The 20763-nt window shown below is 44.4% G+C and overlaps 1 protein-coding gene across 1 annotated transcript in view; it reads right to left on the bottom strand.

The window, feature by feature from the left end:
* T265_04685 (hypothetical protein) overlaps positions 1–20763 on the bottom strand; it is a gene marked incomplete at both ends in the record, with an annotated part of 57448 nt that overhangs the window by 29366 nt on the left and 7319 nt on the right. Inside the window, one exon of the mRNA XM_009169489.1 lies at positions 7024–7062. Within this exon, the coding sequence (XP_009167753.1) occupies positions 7024–7062 (39 nt within the window). The remainder of the gene's footprint in view (positions 1–7023; positions 7063–20763) is intronic.

Consider the following 20763-nt stretch of genomic DNA (forward strand, 5'->3'; position numbering starts at 1 on the left):
TCACTTACGTCCGGACGGTTTCTTATCGGTTTAGAGACTGCATCAAAAACTGTTGGGGAACAGACTACAAATGAACAGTCAGAGTTGTTCACAATGTTTTATTACCCGCAAAGAAACCGGACAAAAGCAACACATGTCCGAAGTTTCTACAGGTAAAAATTGCAGGGCGCAAGGGTGGACCTTTTTACTTTGCAATTATTGTGTCTACAAGTCCTCAGTCCATGACCTGGTGAAAGGAAGAAGGCCTTCGCTGCGGAGTTATTTACTAGGAAATGCCAACTTACCGGTTACAGACTACTGGACAGGGAAACAAAACCCTAATTTGCATCTTGCAAAAACTGGACATCCATCTTCTCCTGAACGCGTCTTCTTGAACTTTCCTGGAGATTCATTGACTCCAATTGTTCTTCGCCCAAATCCAAGCAAATGTTACAAAGTGAATCCACGAATTCCACAACAGATCTCCCCTATTCAAGAGAGTAAAGCGAAATTCCACGAACAACACATACTACTCGCGTTCCTCCCCATCAGTGGTGTCACCGTTACACTGGTAGTTATTCGCTCCCCCAAGAGGGACGTTAAAAAAGCAGGACCAATCAGTTTTTGGTAGTCCGATTCCTAACGGACACATTCGTGCGCGGCAGTCGTTTGGAGTTGGGCTTAAAATTGCAAACTTTCAGCGTCCACATCAAACGGTCGGGTTAGGCTAAATCTGGTTGATTAGCTCCAATCAGGACACAAAGTGAAGTGCTTTTGAACACTTTGACTTTGTGATCATCACGCTTTGTTTTTAGTTTCGGCTTCCTGACAAAGGTATTGAGAAAAAGAAATTTCGCTCTGTCTTTCACAAACGGTATGCTTTACACAGTGTTTGTAAGTGTGTCACCGAGCCTCGCAACCTCAGAATCTTTCTGTCCGCTAAATTTGTTTTTCCCACGAAACGCCGATGATCTTCTTTCCACCCACGTCTTGCAGACCTAAATCAATCACTTTTCGCCTATTCTAACCAGTTTTCTACGTCTTCTTCGCTATCCTGCTATTGAATGGTAGAAAATAAACCAGCCTTTTCTGAAGACATTCAGCGGTGCAGGAGATGAGCTACTCTCTAGACCTGTTGCACTACAGCGCGCGTAACAAAATCCTCAGTTTCATTTTCCAGACGACCCGGTGTGTTCCTTTGTAAGAATCAGGAATAGCACTTGAAGGGTCATATATCTCCTTGAAAAACTGTAGGCTGGAATACCGGTCATGTACTCGGTGTGAACAAAATTCGCACCGACGAACTCGCTATTCAAATGCTTTGTGATTGCTTGTATACACAGAGAACAAGAACGAACGAAATTCAGGCTGCTGTAATATTTTGGGGGAACTACTCACAAGTTTGCTGAAAACTCTTTGACAGCCCACGACCAGTTTCGCCCTTCTTGGGGCTCATTGGGTAGGCGTAGTCCCCGAGCTTCCGTCGACCTTACGTTCTACTTGAAACCAAATTGTACTGTTTTCGAGAGATAGACTCATTTGCAAATCAATTTGGTTTTCACGAGAGACTCAACTGAATCTCTCGTTTATGATATTCTACGACTGAATGTGCTGCATACAGACTGCCTCATGATTCAGTTGGCACGGTACCTGAGATATCGCTGTATATTTTCATACTGGAAGCTACTCACAATTGTTGCTGAAAACTCTTCGAAAGCCCATGACCATCATTTTGTTACAACGTGTCCTCTCGCTGTCTGCACACCAGTCTAGAGAATTTAGGGCCACCTTGGACCATAGACGTATAGTCCTAAAGTGTGGCGCTGTGCAAACGTCGAGGATCCTCGTGTAAACCAAACGCTGTTTAGACCAGATCTTCATATGGCACACCATTCGGGCCTTTATATCCCCCCATTCCCAATCCTTTACTGTTGACAGAGCCATATGAACTTCTGAAATGAATCATTTCCAGCAAATAGTTTACACCAAAGGCCGTTTAAGGAAACGATTTGCGTGTCTAGCGTCCAGCCAGAGGGTTGTCTGTAAACAAAGCACGGGTTCAGGTAGAACATGAGGTTGACGGAAACTCGGGGATTCGCCTACCTGATGAGCGAGCCCGAAGAAGGGCGAAACCGGTCGTGGGTTGTCGAAGAGTTTTCAACAACCTTGTGAGTAGTTTCCCTGATGAACAGCATGGCTACGTCTATAAAAACGCAATGCTTGGCAGTAAAAATGTAATCGAACATTATCTTATATGTACTACTCCGCACTCGTCTGATATTCACGCTTTTGGTATGGAGCTAATACGGTTCGTATTATGCTGCGTAATGCTTCAAAGTAATCAGCGACAAATGTTCAACCTTGGTATGGCTCGCCGCTGGCCTCGGCCATTAGTCCATCCTGAGCACACCCCATGGATCGCGATCCTTTTATTCACCCTCAACTTAGTTGGTAGTTATGATGTACCGTTTATGCAAAGCGCCAGCTGTAGAAGTAACCTCTCTTTTTTGCCTCCGGACTTATTGCTCCCGGTTTAAACGGGCTACAGAACACTCAGGCTGTTCCATACACTGCTTCGTGCAAAATGGTGCACGGTATTATCCATTGACCTCATGCGGCAGGCAAATCCTGAAACGACACTAGCCACCTGACGCCTTCCGTTTCAGCTTCATACTACAACAAACTACCAGCTAGATGAAATTTGAGTTGAACTCACTAGGCCGAGGACAATCAGTTTTATGTTGTCAACCTTGGCTTAACTACCGCGGATAGAGTCCCCAAGTAGTCTTGACGATTTGTTGACTGTTGATTTAGGCATGTTTACTGAAAAAGGAACTGATCAGTTATCCTGCCGAACAAGTAGGTTTGGCGCGCGTGATGACATTTAGATGACTCACTAATTGAATGAACAAGCCTCATCTTGTAAAATCAACTAAAATTCCACACTCCCAGTAACATGTACTTATGGCATGACTGACACAAACGGGGTACGCTGACAAATGACACCCACAACTCGGTTGAAAGCTTGAGCAGACGACAGAGTTATCCGGATTACAGCGCTGTTGCGCGCTATCTGGAGGACCCTCTAAACCGAGTTTAAAATCGTCATACTTCCCCTGTTGCGGTCATCTAGAGCAGTCCTGTGGGTAAAATATGGTTTGCGAAATGGATAAATCAGCTGATTACGCGAAATAACTTATTTGTTTACGGAGAAAAATTTCACCAATTACGTTTTAGATACTGAACGATGCTAAATTGCGACGCGTTACAAAGTTCTTACTGTTTTGCTTGCATCACCAGGCGCTACGTCACCATCATCTTCTTCATCCTGTTCTTCTCCGTCGCCAGAAAGATTTGATCACGATTTGTAGCGCCATGAATGATCATCCAATCCGTGGTCAAATAATAAACTGGAGATCTTTGACTGACTTCTGAGTGAGTCTAGAATATCTGCATTCCGGCGACCATCAAAGGTTTTTTTATCCGACGGAGTAATCCCATCCTATCAGAATGATGAACGCAAAACTGATTGGCAGGATGAGATGCAGTGGAAGTTACTTAATTGATTTCTCCCCCCCCCCCCCCCCCCCCGATTGATCTTTTAAACCAGCCTGATTACTGACAGAAAAAAACAACAAATCGATAGTAGGAATATCACGCCTATAATGAATAGGAATAAAGTTGAAATTGATACGTATTTGTATTCGTGATGAACTACTTAGATCAATGTAACTGATATCGATTTTGCCGCAAAAGTACTTTCCTACCGCGACTTTATGGTCTACCAAAAGTCTATAAACCAGATGTCATGGTGAGACGGGCAGTAGACGGAGCGGTTTCCCCACACCAAGAGCTGGCCAAGTTCTTGGTAGATGTTTCAAAACCCCTCAACGGGAAATCTAATACTTACATTAAGAATTCGAATGACTTTGCCAACAAAGTAGAGGGTGTTACCGTGGTACCAGATGATATGATATGATATGTTTCGATACCGATTCGTTAAATACAAATGTACCAAAAGAGGACTTGTTGGAAATAGCTAAGTGACTGTTGCTAGAGGACATTAACCCCTTTCAGAACGAACACAGCTTGCTTTACAGGAAGTAGCGGAAGGTATGAAAGCAGATCTGAAACCCGACCATGTCGTTTGTGACTCCGTGGCTTATACTCAAGAACAACTTCTAGCAATGAATCTTGAATACTCTCGGCTCCTGCAAATCTATTTATGGGAGATTTTGGAAAGAATGCTTTAACCGGATTCCCATACCCATCTAAGATATTGTGGCGTTATGTGTAGAGGACACTTTCGTTGTGAAGAATCGAGGCCAGTTAGTTGAATTTTACAACTGTCTGAATGAACTGAGTCCACACATCAAATTTAGTTTGGAGTCAACTGTGGGTAGAGTGCCCTTCTCAGAGTGCATGACACATAAGGTCGGGTGAAAACTAAAGACCACAGTTAATGAGAAGCCAACTGACACTGGGGCTGTTGAATCTAACTTGACCTTATGATAGTTCCCCCATCCATTTGCTTACATCGCCTATGTACTTTTGATCTCCAGTTGTTCTGCTTATTCGTACCCGCCATTCACCTTGCGGCAGAGGCCGTCGTTTCCAACACTTGTATATTGACATGTGTGTGAATGCGTGTTGCTGACCTACTTACCCATGTGCGCTCGCGCGTTGCTGACCTACTTACCCATGTGCGCTGCTGTCCCGTTCACCGAGCCCGACTTGTCTTGTTTTCTCATGAGTTCCGTGTGGTCGCACTTCTAATGAGAATCACGAGACCGTCGTCGGAAGGGACGACTGCAACCCACGCTACTGAGCCATCATTTCGCCCTCCATTGTGTGGTATGCGGACGTTGACACTGCACTGTGCCGGTCAGTGACAGACCTGTGAACTTGTTGACGCTACGAACATGAATAATTGAGTTATGTTGTATACATTTGCTTACCCTGGTGTAATTAGTACCGTAGAATTGCGAACCCAACTCTTCCTTTAGACATTCGGGATTGTCGAACCGACGCGTCACTCAAATTTCCCCATCGGGAACCTCAACAGGGACAATTTTGAACTACTTGTCTGCCCATCCGAAATCGGTATTTGTGTCAATAGCGAAACGTTATCCACTAAAAAGTCAACAATTGTTTACCAAGTTGTTTTAGGACTGATCTATTGGTTTCATCTTGTTGATGTGTGTTCAGGTGAACGACCAAGTCTAAGCTGATGTTCTACACATCAGTTTCACAGCTCAGTTTCACGAATGAGCAAGGATGTTTTGTAGCCTGAGTACTCATCGCCTATCACCGAAACACTGTCACCGTCATTGAATGAGAGGAAAGCTAACGAGAGTTGATGTGCTGAATTTAAGCAGTGGAACACTTACCAAAAGCCAGGCGATTGTGGCTTCTGATCTCCAAGTGGTATTTCGGAGCACAGTGACATGATTCAGCCTGAAAGTGTGAAACTTCTCGAATTCCTGAGTGAATAAATCCTCCAACTCACTACTCTTTTCACCCCGGTGTGCACGCCACAGCGGGTAGGATAGGTAGAAACTTGTTCACCACGACCCTATTTCTCCTCAGGGTGCTGTTCATCCGTTCGGCGAGCTGATTCAGACATGACCGCACAGGGTGTGCTAGAGATATTATCGCTTTCAAAGCTTGTTGAACATTCTGTGACTTTACTGTGAGCCAGCGTTTCTTCTTTGTTGCAAAGGGCTCTCCAGTGAAAGTGAGTTGAGTACTAGCTTGGTAGAGTTGTAATTCAGACAGCGAAACATCTGGTAACATCTCACCATTATTGGAGCTCATTCAATGGGCGCAGTACCCACGTTTCCATCAACCATGAACATGAGATTGACGAAAACTCGGAGACTGCGTCCACCTAATGTGCGCTGACGAGGGCGAAACTGATCGTGTTGAGGAGTTTTCAGCAATCTGGTTTTCACAAGAGACTCAACTGAATCTCTCGTTTATGAAATTCTAAAACTGACTGTGCTGCACACAAGCCGCCTCATGATTCAGTTGGCACGTTACTCGAAATATCGCAGTAAATTTCCATAGGGGAGACTACTCACAAGGTTGCTGAAAACTCTTTGACAGCCCACGACCGGTTTCGCCTTTCTTGGGGCTCATCAGGTAGGCGCAGTCTCCGAGTTTCCGTCAACCTTATGTTCCACTTGAACCCAACTTGGACTGTTTTCGAGAAATACACTCATTTGCGAATCCATTTGGTTTTCACAGGAGACTTAACTGGATCTCTGGTTTATGATATTCCATAACCGGTCGTGAGCTGTCGAAGGGTTTTCAGCAACCTTGTGAGTAGCTTCCCTTATGAAAGTTTTCAGCAATCTTATACGTAGCATATTACGTCTATACTTGTATCGCGACATCTTGAATATCGTACCAACTGAAACATGAGGCAGCCTGGTTCAGACCCCTGTCAAAGTCGAATTGACATGCAAATGTGTGTATTTGTCGAAATTAGCAACGTCCCTTTCATCAAGAACGAAAAATACCAATAAATGTCTGTTCAGAGGTTTTGTTGGCTGGTGTGAGCAACTGTATCTTACTTTCACTCATTTGCGAATCCATTTGGTTTTCACAGGAGACTTAACTGGATCTCTGGTTTATGATATTCCATAACCGGTCGTGAGCTGTCGAAGGGTTTTCAGCAACCTTGTGAGTAGCTTCCCTTATGAAAGTTTTCAGCAATCTTATACGTAGCATATTACGTCTATACTTGTATCGCGACATCTTGAATATCGTACCAGCTGAAACATGAGGCGGCCTGGTTCGGCCCCCTGTCAAAACCGAAATGATATACAAATGTGTGTATTTGTCGAAATTATTAACGTCCATTTTATCAAGAACAAAAAATCACCAATAATATCTGTTCAGGGTTTTTGTTGGCTGGTGTGATAGACTGTATCTTACTTTCAATGTATGGGACAAATTGGGAGAGCGCCATATCACAATGTCCCTGTATTTTCGTAGCCTCATAAATCACACTTTGGACAAGACATAAAACATACTCACTGGCACACCATCAGTCAGTTTATTCAAGTTATCCGGCAGCTGGAAAGGGGAAAAACACAGTTTGGTCACTCAGTGGGATTAATCTAAATAACCTGCCCCTTTATTCGAGCTTTGCGTTGGCCTTCCTGAACATGTGAAAATATGGTCTTGATATCGGTCCGAAAGGACTAATGTCCGGAGGCCAGTCGTCTCTAATAACCGAACATCACATCGTTTGGACGGATGTGTCGCGTGCAGGACACGGGCTAATCGAAGGCATGCCCTGGTTGGTCAGAATACCAACCAATCCGGATCGAGCATCATTGACTCGACGCTTCTCGCCCCCTCACGGAGATTCTAGCACGACCTTGCGGAGCACTGTGATTACCCCATAAATACAGTTGTAATAATCTTCCTTTGACTCGATCAAGGGCTGTGTAGAGCTACCGTGCCTTCTGATATACCGTGGAGGGTGTAGCAGGACGCCAAAGGACCGATAAAGATTCGCACTACCATTCGGCAACCACAACAGACCTTAAGTTTTCTCTGGGACGTTACTGATAACTGAAAGGCAAAACTGGTGGGAACTGCTCAATGCCTAGCTTGAGCAAACAGGTGTGGAGACTGTTCGTTGGCGGATAAGGAAAGCTGATCACGTCACCAACCCTGACAAGCTTGAAATGCTCCCGTGATTCTACTGAGTTGAATGAGATACCAGGAGGGGAGCCGCGGTTGAAACACTACCCGAATTCACTCAAATCCAGTTGTTATGAAGGGAAGCCTATCCAGAGCTTGGTGGACAGCAGACCTTGTGTGACGGCATGGAAGTTATTGGTGACAGAGTTTTCCAAAATATTTGTGTTCTACCCGTAATTTATGCAGTGCGCCCCGTTAGCTGACAAAATGCACACTAATACCATTAAAAGGCCAGTGGAGCAATAATCCAGTGATTAGGACATGTACAACTGAAAGAAAGAAGAAGCAATAACGTTGATGCGCCTGCTAGGTTCTCGAACTCAAGGTGGTATTTTGTTCAATACACAAACTCTGTTATGCGCCAAAAATACATGTATAGCGTGCCGCGCTCAGAGTGTGTGCAACGACCACATTCTGGAAATTCCGACACTTTTTGAACGCAGCATTGGCAACCGGTATTCAGAGGATGCGCCAAAAATACATGTATAGCGTGCCGTACTCAGAAAGTGTGCAACGATCACATTCTGGAAATTCGGACACTTTGAACGCAGTATTGGCAACCGGCATTCAGAGATACTACGACGCGATTAGCTATTGGGTCCACAGTGTTGACCAATAGGAGCACGTCCTGATTCCGGACAGGCCACCGGTCCGATGTTCTGACCAATCACATGCGGATTAGACATGTGATCGCACCTAACTGCGAACAGGAAGGCGCTTTTGGCGCAGGATTCCGCCTGAGAGATAAACAGCCTTTTGAATTGTATTTGTGAAGACCTAAAAATCGGAGTTGATTGATGATCTGATTGACTATCAACTAAATAGTTTGTGTTGAGCAACTTGGTTTTAGCAGTCAAGCTTCCCCAAGCACTAAACTGTGCTGACTTCATCCATGTAGTTCGACATCACTGCAGTTACATTTCAAAGTGGAATTTTGACTGCACCCATACTACTCACAAAGCTACTGAAGCGACGCGAATTGACATACGTCAGAACCGTGAGGGGCGACACAGGACAGACTTAGTGTTTATGTTTAGGTCATGACTCTCCTTTCAATTCTCGTCATTCGAATGTTCGTACGGATGATTACGAACCTAATTGTCGAAGATTAAATATCCTGAATACTATTCTAATGGACTAAAGTAGAAGATTATGTCAGGCCGACCATATAATGGACGAATGGCCTGCATTACTTTCGTAGACTTAAGCTTCCTTCAGCACAGCCATCAAAGTTAAAACATGGTGGCCCCTGCCGAAAATCTACTCTGGCCTTCAGTTGGATGACAAGTTTAGTCACCAAAATGGCCTTCAGTTGGATGACAAGTTTAGTCAGCAGAATCACGCAAACCTCTTTTTACCCAAGTCAGTCAAAATTGTTCAACTAGATCAAATCCAGTTCCACCTTAATTAGCATGTGACACCCACGCCACAGTCGACACACCGACATCCTACCCCATACAAGCCACAGATTCGTACATCAACACACAGGTGATTCTTGTCCTCGCAGCCCCATCTACTCTAACTAGGTCTGCTAATGAAGACCGAAAATTGTCTTGGTACAAAACAGGGGACAAGGCAAACAAAGTGTAAAACACACTGCGAAAAGCCGAATTAAGGAAGGTCGATTCTCCGTAAACAATTTAGAGTTGTGAATAACTAGTAAGATTCTGGCTGCATGAAACTTAGTGGAAAACATAGGTATTTTGATTTAATTTTTAGTGTTTTGAAATTAAGACTCCATGTGTTATTGAACTGAAGCCAGATGATTTTTCTTGTTTCAGTGTTCATCAGCTTGGCTGGGAATCTGCTGGCGATAAAACGACCATTTGCCGCATCGTAATTCTACGAAAGTGGTAGCCCAGGCAGTTTGGTTTGAACTAACCGAACCATATGCCATTTGACATATTGCTTGTCAGCCATTCGTGTTGTACGGACTAACCCGTAACTTAAGTTTGTTTGCGTAAATGAGAGGGCCAGATGGCTCAAGTGGTTAGAGCGTGAATTTACTGACCAGAAGGTCCGTGGTTCGAACCCAACCTCTGCGACTCGACTTCCCCTGTCTAGGCTTGGGCAACCTGGCAGTATCCCAGCCCTCGTGAAACCTTCGGGTGGCGTGGCAGTTAGGCACGGAAAGGGTGCTACAGCCAGACGATTTTGTATGGATGAGACAAGCAGAGACCCACACGTTCATATGAACAGATCCCACCAAAACTGACCGCGAGGGTGACCAAATTACATCGGAGGTGTTGGTGGCCTTGGGAGAACTTGTCCATGTTCGAGTTATTTGACCCACCAGGTGTCAGAGTGCGTTCAATTCAACGCACTTCCATGACTGATCAGTCGATCGACCATACAGACGACTCAGGTCTAAGAGGGCATACCAACGGCTTTTATTCAGTAGTTTCGTGCTTTCTACTGAATAATCCCATTTTATTCAATACGGGAAAAAACACTGGCAGACAGTGGTGTGGATTCCTTTGAATATACAAGAGATCGAGTGAAAACGAAGTTTGAACGTTATAGATCAATAATCTCAGTGCCGCACCGAGCGTGCCACGTGCGCTGAATTTCTCAGTTGTAGGCTTATATAGTGTGATATGAAAAAGGCAGAACAAGTGCGTGTTGAGTGTGACTGCCCAAAACCCCGGTTTAGTTTCACACTCAACCGACCAGGTTGTGGTGACCGAATCATGTGGAAATTATGTATCCTGACGCTTTGAGTGTTGGTTTGCTCATGTCTTGTCAAGCAATGGTGTCTGCTGGCATTCTGTGGCCAACAAATCCAAGAGAACCTATCCAAGAGAATGAACAGATCAGCCCACAACAGGGTCTGTAAACAAACCCAATCGTAAAGTGCAACTCATAAGTTTGCTGAGATTTCTTCGACAGCCCACTACCGATTTCGCCCTTCTTGAGGCTCATCAGGTAGGCGCAGTCTTCGAGTTTCCGTCAAACTCATGTTCTACTTGAATTGCGCCTGCCTGACGAGCCCCAAGAAGGGCGAAACCGGTCGTGGGCTGTTGAATAGTTTTCAGCAAAGTTGTGAGTAGTTTCCTTTATGAAAATATACTGCGATATCTCGAATATCGTGCCAACTGAATCATGAGGCGGCCTGTGTGCAGCACATTCAGCTGGAGGACATCATAAACGAGAGATTCAGTTTGGTCTCTCGTGAAAACTAAATTGATTTGCAAATGAGTATATTCCTGGAAGCCTGGTTCTATTTCAACCAAGTGGAAAAAGTTGGGAACCGAATCAGAATCTATCGTTTCAGAAGAACCTGGTAAACAGTAGGTAGTTTTACGACTGGGCAAATTCTTGCTTTCGACATAAAAGTTGTGCCAGGTCAGGTGTCGATTTGGCCGTGTTTTAGGGCTGATGGAGAACAGAAAAATTATAAGTCAAGTGGAAGGTGAATCATCAATTGAAGCGCCTTGAACTGGGAGATTGAGAACCCAAATCCGATCAAGAATCACTCAAAACTCCCCCAATCCACCAATCACAAGATATATTGGCGACCAGACTAAGTGACAAGACCCATGAATTGACATTCAACACTGATCTATAATGCTAATCGAAACAGGTATTCCTGATCATAAGCGCACATTTAATTTAAAGTGGTTTGGCTACTTTGTTCATTAGCGGACCATTGACCATCGCCCTGCTGACAAAGAAAGCTAGTACGCGAAAAAACTTTTCATGTCCTGGCACGCTTATTCCGCACCGAAGGGATGAAGCACGAAGCCCGAGTTTCATTCGTATTAGAACCCTTAGGCAGTGCACAAAGTTGGCCGTGGCGGGGTTTGCAACTGCGGGTGACTGACATACGAGGCGAGGCCGCTCAGTATTCGCACAGTGGAGATAGATTTTCGAAAGCCATTACGTGTCCCTGATGGACTAAAGCAATCGGGCATTTGAGTTCAGAGTACCAGTCCAAACTTTTGAGCCCCATTTAGACATCCCAGGGTCTCAGCGAGGCTTGGAAATTATTCCATCAGACTTTTCCGCCAGAGGACACTGAACTTTGGTGAGATTCAAAAATATGAAAGCAGCTTAGGATGGTTTTTGGTTTGAGCACATAAGCAACAAAATGCAACATTTTGGCGCAAAACGTTTTACTCCAATCACGAAGGTTTTACAAATAAAAGCATTGTGTAGCTAATGGGCCCCAGAGGCTACTCCACCAGCGCAGGCTAGAGGCACGTGAACCATCAAGACTGAACTGGAGAACGTGTTCACACTTAAGTGATGCAAATGATTCGCCTGATGTCTCAAAAAACAACCCAGTAGTTGTCTCCTGTCGGTCGACTTACCCGCCTGCAAGGACCTCCCATTCAAGTAGCGCATGGGATTCTTAAAACTAGCTAGACAGGATTCGTAGTTCAGTGGTCTTCAATGGTGTCAGCACTGGAAATTTCAGATTGTACAGCCCGTTTGAGCAGCATTTGGTGCCACCATTCACAGCACGGGCAAGGCCAATCCATCGAAAGCAGGGATGATGAAGCATACTGCTTACTTAACCACTCACTTACTTTACTTTTTTACTTACTTACTTACTTACTTACTTACTTACTTACTTACTTCCTTACTTACTTACTTACATTTTTATTTACTTACTTACCTACTAACTTACAGCCCAAATGAATGAATTCTTGTCTATCAGTAGCACATTATGGTAAAGCGTTGGCAAAGTAGCCAGTAACGGTACACAAATAGACGTTTCAGGCCTAAAAAGGGTTGACCGGGGATGCCCCTCTGTGTCTGGCAAATAAGTCAAGCAATTTCCAACCTTCCCATGAAACTTGTGATGATTTGTTAACGATATCACTTCTGAAACAACATGTGTACGGAAAACTTGGACAGAGGCGAGCAACCAATGAGTGGATCGAATTCCCGCTCCATCAGCCTGGCCGAATGGAGTCGATGTGTCATCCTTTTAAGTCTGACCTGACCCAACAACTCGCAACTAGGGATCATAGGTCACACGTTCATACCTAGCTCGTTATAGGTTGAAACGCGCATGAGCGTCCTCTAAAGTGGCTTCGTGGAATATCTCAAGGTCGGTCATCTCTTGGTATTTCTTCTCCGCAGACAGCGACCCGCCTTCGAAAGTAATCATCTTCAAACACTGAGCTCAAGAAAAACTATCCATCTGATCTGCAACAAAAGGTGCCTTGGGCTACTTTCAAATATTCGGTTAACTTCAGCAAACATATCGAGGATTGTGGAGTCCTTCCAGCCAAATAGAAACAACTAAACTTTGAGAGACTAGCTCCCAAGTCACGATAAAAGCCATTCCATATGTTCTCGAGTTGATACAAAATTCATGTTTTTTGGGTTTTGTTGATTTTTTTACCCCAAGTAGGCACGTGACTACCCCGCAGCATATGTCAGTTCGTTTCCAGCCTGGTTGAAGTTTTTTGAATGAGCTTTAAATACTGCAGTGATCCCTCAAAATTGAACATCTCCAGAGAGACTGCACAGCAGTTATCCCCGACAACGTTGAATAAACAGGTAGACCAAAGTTCCTTCGGGTTGTGCGCCGGGATGGGAGAACCTGATAACGTGCATACCAACGAAAAGTGGAGCCAAACGTTCGACGATCATCCGCTAAGGACATTCGTTCCTCTCATAAAGGAACTTCTGGGTTTTTCTCAAACTCTTATTCAACCACCCACCAGCACACGACGCCATGAACCCTGGTTTTATGTATAACACTTAGACGTTAGGAATCAGGATTGTTAAAGAATATCCTAAAAGATGGTGACGTAAATTGCCACCCCAAAGGAGGCCGTGTGTGGATATTTCACCAGTCAAGTCACGTGAGATCAACCATGAAACACCACCCACCCTTCCTAACAAGCACCACTATCAGCAACTCCATTGTGTGAAACACCATTGCGACAAAGACCAGGATGCGATATTCGTGTCCAACGGTAGTTTCTCTTTCTCTCGCCCGAGAGTGGTCTCCCCAGAGAGGGACAACGATGACTTCAGCTTAACAGAGAATGTCATCACAATGCGTGGATTCCACTCAGAGAGTACAGTGACCCATGATTATGGATCAGAATGGCGATGGCACATTTGTCAATTTCATTGTCTTGATTGGGCCGCGGTGGGGTGTCCAAAATCTACTGAACGACTGGAACTAATTGCTGGAAGAGATCTGTATTTGGCCAACTAGGAGCCGACCGCTTGGAAAATCGCTGCTGGACACCAAGCTAAAAGTACTCACTAGGTGTTGTGAATCGAACAACGATAATTGCGATGAGAGCCTTTCAGTTTCTACCCAAATGTCATACATCTCAAGTGACCAGCTCGCGCGGAAATTCAAAACCTTGTGCCCGAACTATTTTTGTCGTGAGATTGAAATACGCGGTATACGACGAACGGTTTAGCCCAACCAGATGTAATCAATCAAAAAATGATTCGACAAAACCGCCACAGAGTTATTGATTTCTATGCGGTTTGGGTTGCCATCCACAATACTCAAGTTTTGCCAGAAATGGATTGTGAATAGCCGTTTACCAGGTTCATCAGCATCTCTGCGTGCGTCCTCGTTTCACATATTGCCATCAAAGGATTCTTGCTACGTGCAATTTGGAAGTAAGAAAGAAAGAAAGCGTTCAGCTGTAGCACCCTTCCGGTGCCTAGCTGCCATGCCACCCGAAGGAATCACGAGGGCTGGGATACTGCCAGGTTTCTCAAGCCTAGGCAGGGGAATCCGAGAGGCGTAGGTCAGATTCGAACCACGGACCTTCCGGTCGGTAAATTCGCGCTCTTACCAGTTGGACTTGTAAACGCCAGCGATCTTACCCGATCAATCGAAGGCCCAGATTTCACTGAATATGAGGTTGGTGCCCTGACACCAACTGACATTAGTCCAAGCTTTAACGAGATCAGGTAGTTGGTCAAGGTTCCTTGCGTTTGGCAAAATACACTCATTTGAAGCCAAATTCGGTTCTGCGAGAGACTCATCTGGAACCTAGATGAATCTCTCGTTTATGATATTTTCAAGCAACTCAATGTACCGAACCAGGCCACCTCATGTTTCAATTGGCACGATATTCGAGATATCGCAGTATATTTTCATAAAGGAAACTATTTACAAGGTTTCTGAAAACTCTTCGACAGCCCACGACCGGTTTCGCCATTCTTGGGCTCATCAGGTGGGTGCAGCCCCCGAGTTTCCGTCAACCTTATGTTCTACTTGAACCTAAATTGCACTGTTTTCGAGAAATACACGCATTTCAAATCAATTTAGTTTTCACGGGAGACTCAACTGAACCTCTCGTTCATAACTCAATGTGCCGAACCGGGCCGCCTCATGTTTCAGTTGATTCGATATACGAGATATCACGATACATGTATAGGAGCTATTCATACGGTTACTGAAAACTGTTCGGCAGCCCACGACCGGTTTCCTGCTTCTTGGAGCTCCTGTTGCTCTCTTGTTTTCTTACGGGCCAGCGGATCAGCTCAATTCAGCTTTGCGTGTACGCTGTGATGAGTAATTCCTACTTGTTTGCACCCAAACCGGATTACATGTGAAGGGTTGCTGTTTAATTAGCTGGATCGCCCTGTTACCTTCAAATGGAGATTGGCCGAAGTAAAACCCAGTTTAACGTTTCTATGCCGCAATATACCAATACAGCAGCAGAGGGGATAAACCAGGCATGTCGTCGACGAACGGGGTTGAATTACAAGGCACACACACACACACACATCGACAGCATGACATCAGTGTTCAACACCGATGCTTCACTGCCGTAATTACAAGGAAACAAACTCGTGAATAGCTAAGATAAACAAGACCAGTCCCTTTCATCAGCCTTGCACAATTATCGGTGAATAATACACCTTCAATTTCCACCGCGCTCGGCTTTCGATACGGAGAGTCCGGGCTTGCCTGTGCAGCGATGATACTACTGATGGGAGGACATGCGAGTAGTATGTTTTCTTGTAACTCCGCTTTGCGCCTCTTGAAAAGTGAGATCCATTACGGAATTGGTGGAGTCACTCTGTAGCATTTGCTTGCAACTGAGTAACAGTCAATGATTATCCAGGGAAGTTTAGGAGGACGCGTTCAAAGAGAAGGTGGATATTCGGTTTTTGTGAACAAGATGAAGACGAGATGTTTGCTTGCCTGTCCAGTAGTCTGTAACTGTTCCGTTGGCATTTCCTAATAAATGGCTCCGCATCGAAGGCCTTCTTCCTTTCTCCAGTATTATATAGAGTAATTGAATGACTCAGTAAATCAGTTATTTCACAGCAGAAGCCTTGTTGAGCACACCGAGACCCAGTATTTATGCATGCTATGAGTTTGGTTACCAGTACGGACGGTGACATTCAACATCAGAATAGATTTAGCTTGCGTCAGTGGCACCAAGACACTTGGTTTCCGTAGTGTACCGTATGTATTGCAAAACTTGGCTTTCACCCAAGAGTGAAATCATCCTGCGGAGTGGCTATGCACCTACGGAATGGACTGTGGCGAGATTATGAACAAATTTATGCTACCCATAAACCTACTGGGATGCCACTGTTCAAAGTTCATGAGTTACAAAACGAAACGGACTTCCAGTCGGAGCGCGCGGAGCAGCAATGGAGTTTGTTTCTAGCTTGTGCACCCAATTCGCATTGTGGTGGAAAGCCATGATAACTTTTGTGTTCCACGATCCGCATTCTAGTTTGCTTCCAACCTACTCGTGTTCCGATTCAAAATCTCTGTAGAATGAACCGGTCTGATTGTCAGGCGATATCGGGTCTCCTGAGCACACGAAGTTTTAGCCTGCTACATTGTCTGATCTCGTATGATTGTTTTCCTCAACGAACAAGACAAATTGTCATGTTTTTTTCTGTCATTGTCTAGATACATACATTTTCAGCGTGTTTTCAGATCTCGTCTGAGCATATTTTGTCCACCTTTTCTACAACAATTCAATAAACGGAGTGAGCACCTTGTGATCAGAGGAAGCTTGAAGAAGTTTCAAACTGTACGCATCTAGGTATCTAGGTATCCAAAAGGGAAGAATATCCCGCTCCCTCCAACGGAAAAGTGGTCAGACAGAAGTTTACGAAACTAGAAACTACATAGCAGGAAGATAGGTGAGTGCATTGGACAGTCTATAGATCTGAATATCGATTATTTCTATAAAATAGAATGCAGAGGGTCTGAGACCGAATCGGAGTAGGAACAGGTGGAGCATAAAAGCATATTTATCTTCTACCAAAAAATTTCCAGCAGCCGCATAAACTAGACTGAGTAATGACAGACAGAAATAGCCTATTGGTCGAAAAACTAATGTCATAAAATTGAAGTTCCATAAAGAGTGACAAAGAGAAAACGGGAAGCATAATGCAGTTGTTCACAATTCTGATGGGTCATCCACAAAGTGAATTTGAGGAAATTTTTAGAAGAGCCTCGGTGCCGCGGGTTGTTGATGGGCAGAGAAAATGCTGGTGAGCACAGGAGGAATATGTTAAACGCGAATGCTCCATGTTAAGAAGCCCCCTTAGGGACCTTTGGCAAGGAAAAAACCACTGACGTCAGACCATTATGAACAAGATTAGTCATTGTGCTATCATGCGGGCAAATGTGAAGTGAGTCCCGGAAATTCTGTACGTATACTTGACACCTGGCACTGGGACTGAACTGTCAGGTCATACGTGGTTTTTCGTAATTAAGGTAAAATCAGATGGCAGAGAGCTCAACATGTGGCCAGTCACTAACTCGGTAGAGTCTCTGGGAATGTAGGTTGAAGCTGGTCCGCAAAGTCGAGATGATTGTTGAAAACTCTTTGAAAGCCCACGACCGGTTTCGCCCTTCTTCGGGCTGGCTCATCAAGTAGGCGCAGATCCCGAGTTTCCGCCAACCCTATGTCCTACTTGAACCCAAATTGGACAGCTTACGAGAAATACACTCGTTTGCGTATCAATCTAGTTTTGACGAGAGACTTACCTGAAACCCAGCTGAATCTCACGTCTATGATGCTTTTAAGCAAGTGCGTGTATTCACCAATAAAGCATGAAATGCACCACTGATTTTTACCTGATCGCGCTTCTTGGAACCACTCAAGAATCCCTTTTCTGTGTCTGTTGTTTCGCCGGTCTGTCCAGTGTAACAAACAGTGCAATCGAACCAGTGAGGTCAGTTCGAATGGCCATCTGGGGCTAATCATATCTTTCGTGAGAGCCCACTTACTATGTGATGTGTTGTCCATGTGAAGGATGGAGGGCTAACGCAAGTAGACAGTGCACCACGGATGCTTTCAAAGGTACGCTGTCTGTGGGAGATCCGCACCGGGTCGGCCGTTGGTCTGGGTTCGATAAATCGTCAAAGATACTCGTTTCTAATTTTAGTTATAACCAAACAAATTAATCGTTCTCCAGTATTCTGCGTACACCAAGCTTTGCATAATGACGCTCGGAGTTTAGTATTGACGATTTCTTCTTTAACTAAAGCGTTCCAAACGTCAGCGCTTAACAAAGACGTCGATTTTGAATGGAGCTCATCAGGTTTTCGCTGTTTCATAACCTATTACATAGAATGCTCGGAAGTGCTTCTTATGTTGACGGCAACATAGTGCGTACTTTTATGCAAAGTCTACATATTGAAGCAAAAAACGGTTGTCTTTAGCAGTGCTCCGCCAGCTGAATATCCTGGGAACATGGAGTTTGACCACTGACTAGTTGCTGTGCAAAATTACAGCGGAATTCGGAACCAGCATGAAGCAGCTCTTCCAGACTTCTTGTCTGTACAGTTGAGAAAGTTACCGGTGTGCACGACAAACTATAAAAACAGATAGTACAGGAAGTGTTCAAAAAGCAACCCCAATAGTAACTAAGTATCGCTTTCGAAGAAAAAGTTCAACGCAGTTGGATTCATAGTAAATAAAAAAAAACTAGCATTCAGAATACAGGATGAAGAACAGTAATTTGCCCGGGAATTTTTCATTTTCGAAAAAAGTGTTAGCAACTGAGTGCACCGTGCGAATATCGTGCAATATAAGTCCAATGGGAACAAAAGGTTGGCGCGAACTGCACTTACCTGAAGAGTCTCAAAAAAGGCTGGTCGTGGGCTGACAGAGCTTTTTCAGCAACCTTGAGTAGTATGTTCCTTCAAGATGTACTGCGAAATCTCGAATATCCTGAGAACCACTCAAGAATCCCTTTTCTGTGTCTGTTGTTTCGCCGGTCTGTCCAGTGTAACAAACAGTGCAATCGAACCAGTGAGGTCAGTTCGAATGGCCATCTGGGGCTAATCATATCTTTCGTGAGAGCCCACTTACTATGTGATGTGTTGTCCATGTGAAGGATGGAGGGCTAACGCAAGTAGACAGTGCACCACGGATGCTTTCAAAGGTACGCTGTCTGTGGGAGATCCGCACCGGGTCGGCCGTTGGTCTGGGTTCGATAAATCGTCAAAGATACTCGTTTCTAATTTTAGTTATAACCAAACAAATTAATCGTTCTCCAGTATTCTGCGTACACCAAGCTTTGCATAATGACGCTCGGAGTTTAGTATTGACGATTTCTTCTTTAACTAAAGCGTTCCAAACGTCAGCGCTTAACAAAGACGTCGATTTTGAATGGAGCTCATCAGGTTTTCGCTGTTTCATAACCTATTACATAGAATGCTCGGAAGTGCTTCTTATGTTGACGGCAACATAGTGCGTACTTTTATGCAAAGTCTACATATTGAAGCAAAAAACGGTTGTCTTTAGCAGTGCTCCGCCAGCTGAATATCCTGGGAACATGGAGTTTGACCACCGACTAGTTGCTGTGCAAAATTACAGCGGAATTCGGAACCAGCATGAAGCAGCTCTTCCAGACTTCTTGTCTGTACAGTTGAGAAAGTTACCGGTGTGCACGACAAACTATAAAAACAGATAGTACAGGAAGTGTTCAAAAAGCAACCCCAATAGTAACTAAGTATCGCTTTCGAAGAAAAAGTTCAACGCAGTTGGATTCATAGTAAATAAAAAAAAACTAGCATTCAGAATACAGGAAGAAGAACAGTAATTTGCCCGGGAATTTTTCATTTTCGAAAAAAGTGTTAGCAACTGAGTGCACCGTGCGAATATCGTGCAATATAAGTTCAATGGGAACAAAAGGTTGGTGCGAACTGCACTTACCTGAAGAGTCTCAAGAAAGGCTGGTCGTGGGCTGACAGAGCTTTGTCAATGCACCGTGCGAATATCGTGCAATATAAGTCCAATGGGAACAAAAGGTTGGCGCGAACTGCACTTACCTGAAGAGTCTCAAAAAAGGCTGGTCGTGGGCTGACAGAGCTTTTTCAGCAACCTTGAGTAGTATGTTTCTTCAAGATGTACTGCGAAATCTCGAATATCCTGAGAACCGGAACATAGAACGGCCTTTGTACAGCGTATTCAGGTGAAGGATATCATAAACGAGAGACTTGCCTGAGTCTCGAATTAACGCCAAATAACCGCATCCCATCAAACTCGAAATCTCCTTAACATTACAGACTCCCAAATTATGTGGCAGCGCCACCAGCGTCGATCGAAAATTTGATTCTGTGCCCTGATCGAGGGCCGAGATGCATACTCGCGCCTCAAAGTACTGCCTTCGTACGTTTACACCGGGGACTGTTTTGCAATCGGACAAACGCAGCTCCGAGACCTAATGCATCTGAGTCTTTGAATTATGTTACCAGCCGTACAGGCAAGAAACAGGGGCTGTAACAAACACCATCAGAGACATATCCGTTGGTTCTTCATTTGTGGCATCCTTCGAATTAACAAGCATGAGCGTAATTCCAAGTCGAATTCGTATAGCATTTACTTTCATTTTGTGAAGCTTTGATTACGAGTACGACGAGATGAAAGCATTCTTGAAGGAGGGTTGTTACCATTGAAAGAAAGAGGGCCTTCGCTGCGGAGTCATTTATTGGAAAACACCAACTGAACAGTTACAGACTATTGGACAGGGAAGTTAAACTCTGATATGCATCTTCTCGAATAGATTTTCCTGAACCTTCCTGGATACTCATGACTATCACTCAAACGTAAACGAATGCTACAAAGCGATTCCACAAATTTC

The sequence above is a fragment of the Opisthorchis viverrini genome (assembly GCF_000715545.1).
Source record: "Opisthorchis viverrini unplaced genomic scaffold opera_v5_81, whole genome shotgun sequence".
In the NCBI taxonomy this organism is placed as follows: domain Eukaryota; kingdom Metazoa; phylum Platyhelminthes; class Trematoda; order Opisthorchiida; family Opisthorchiidae; genus Opisthorchis; species Opisthorchis viverrini.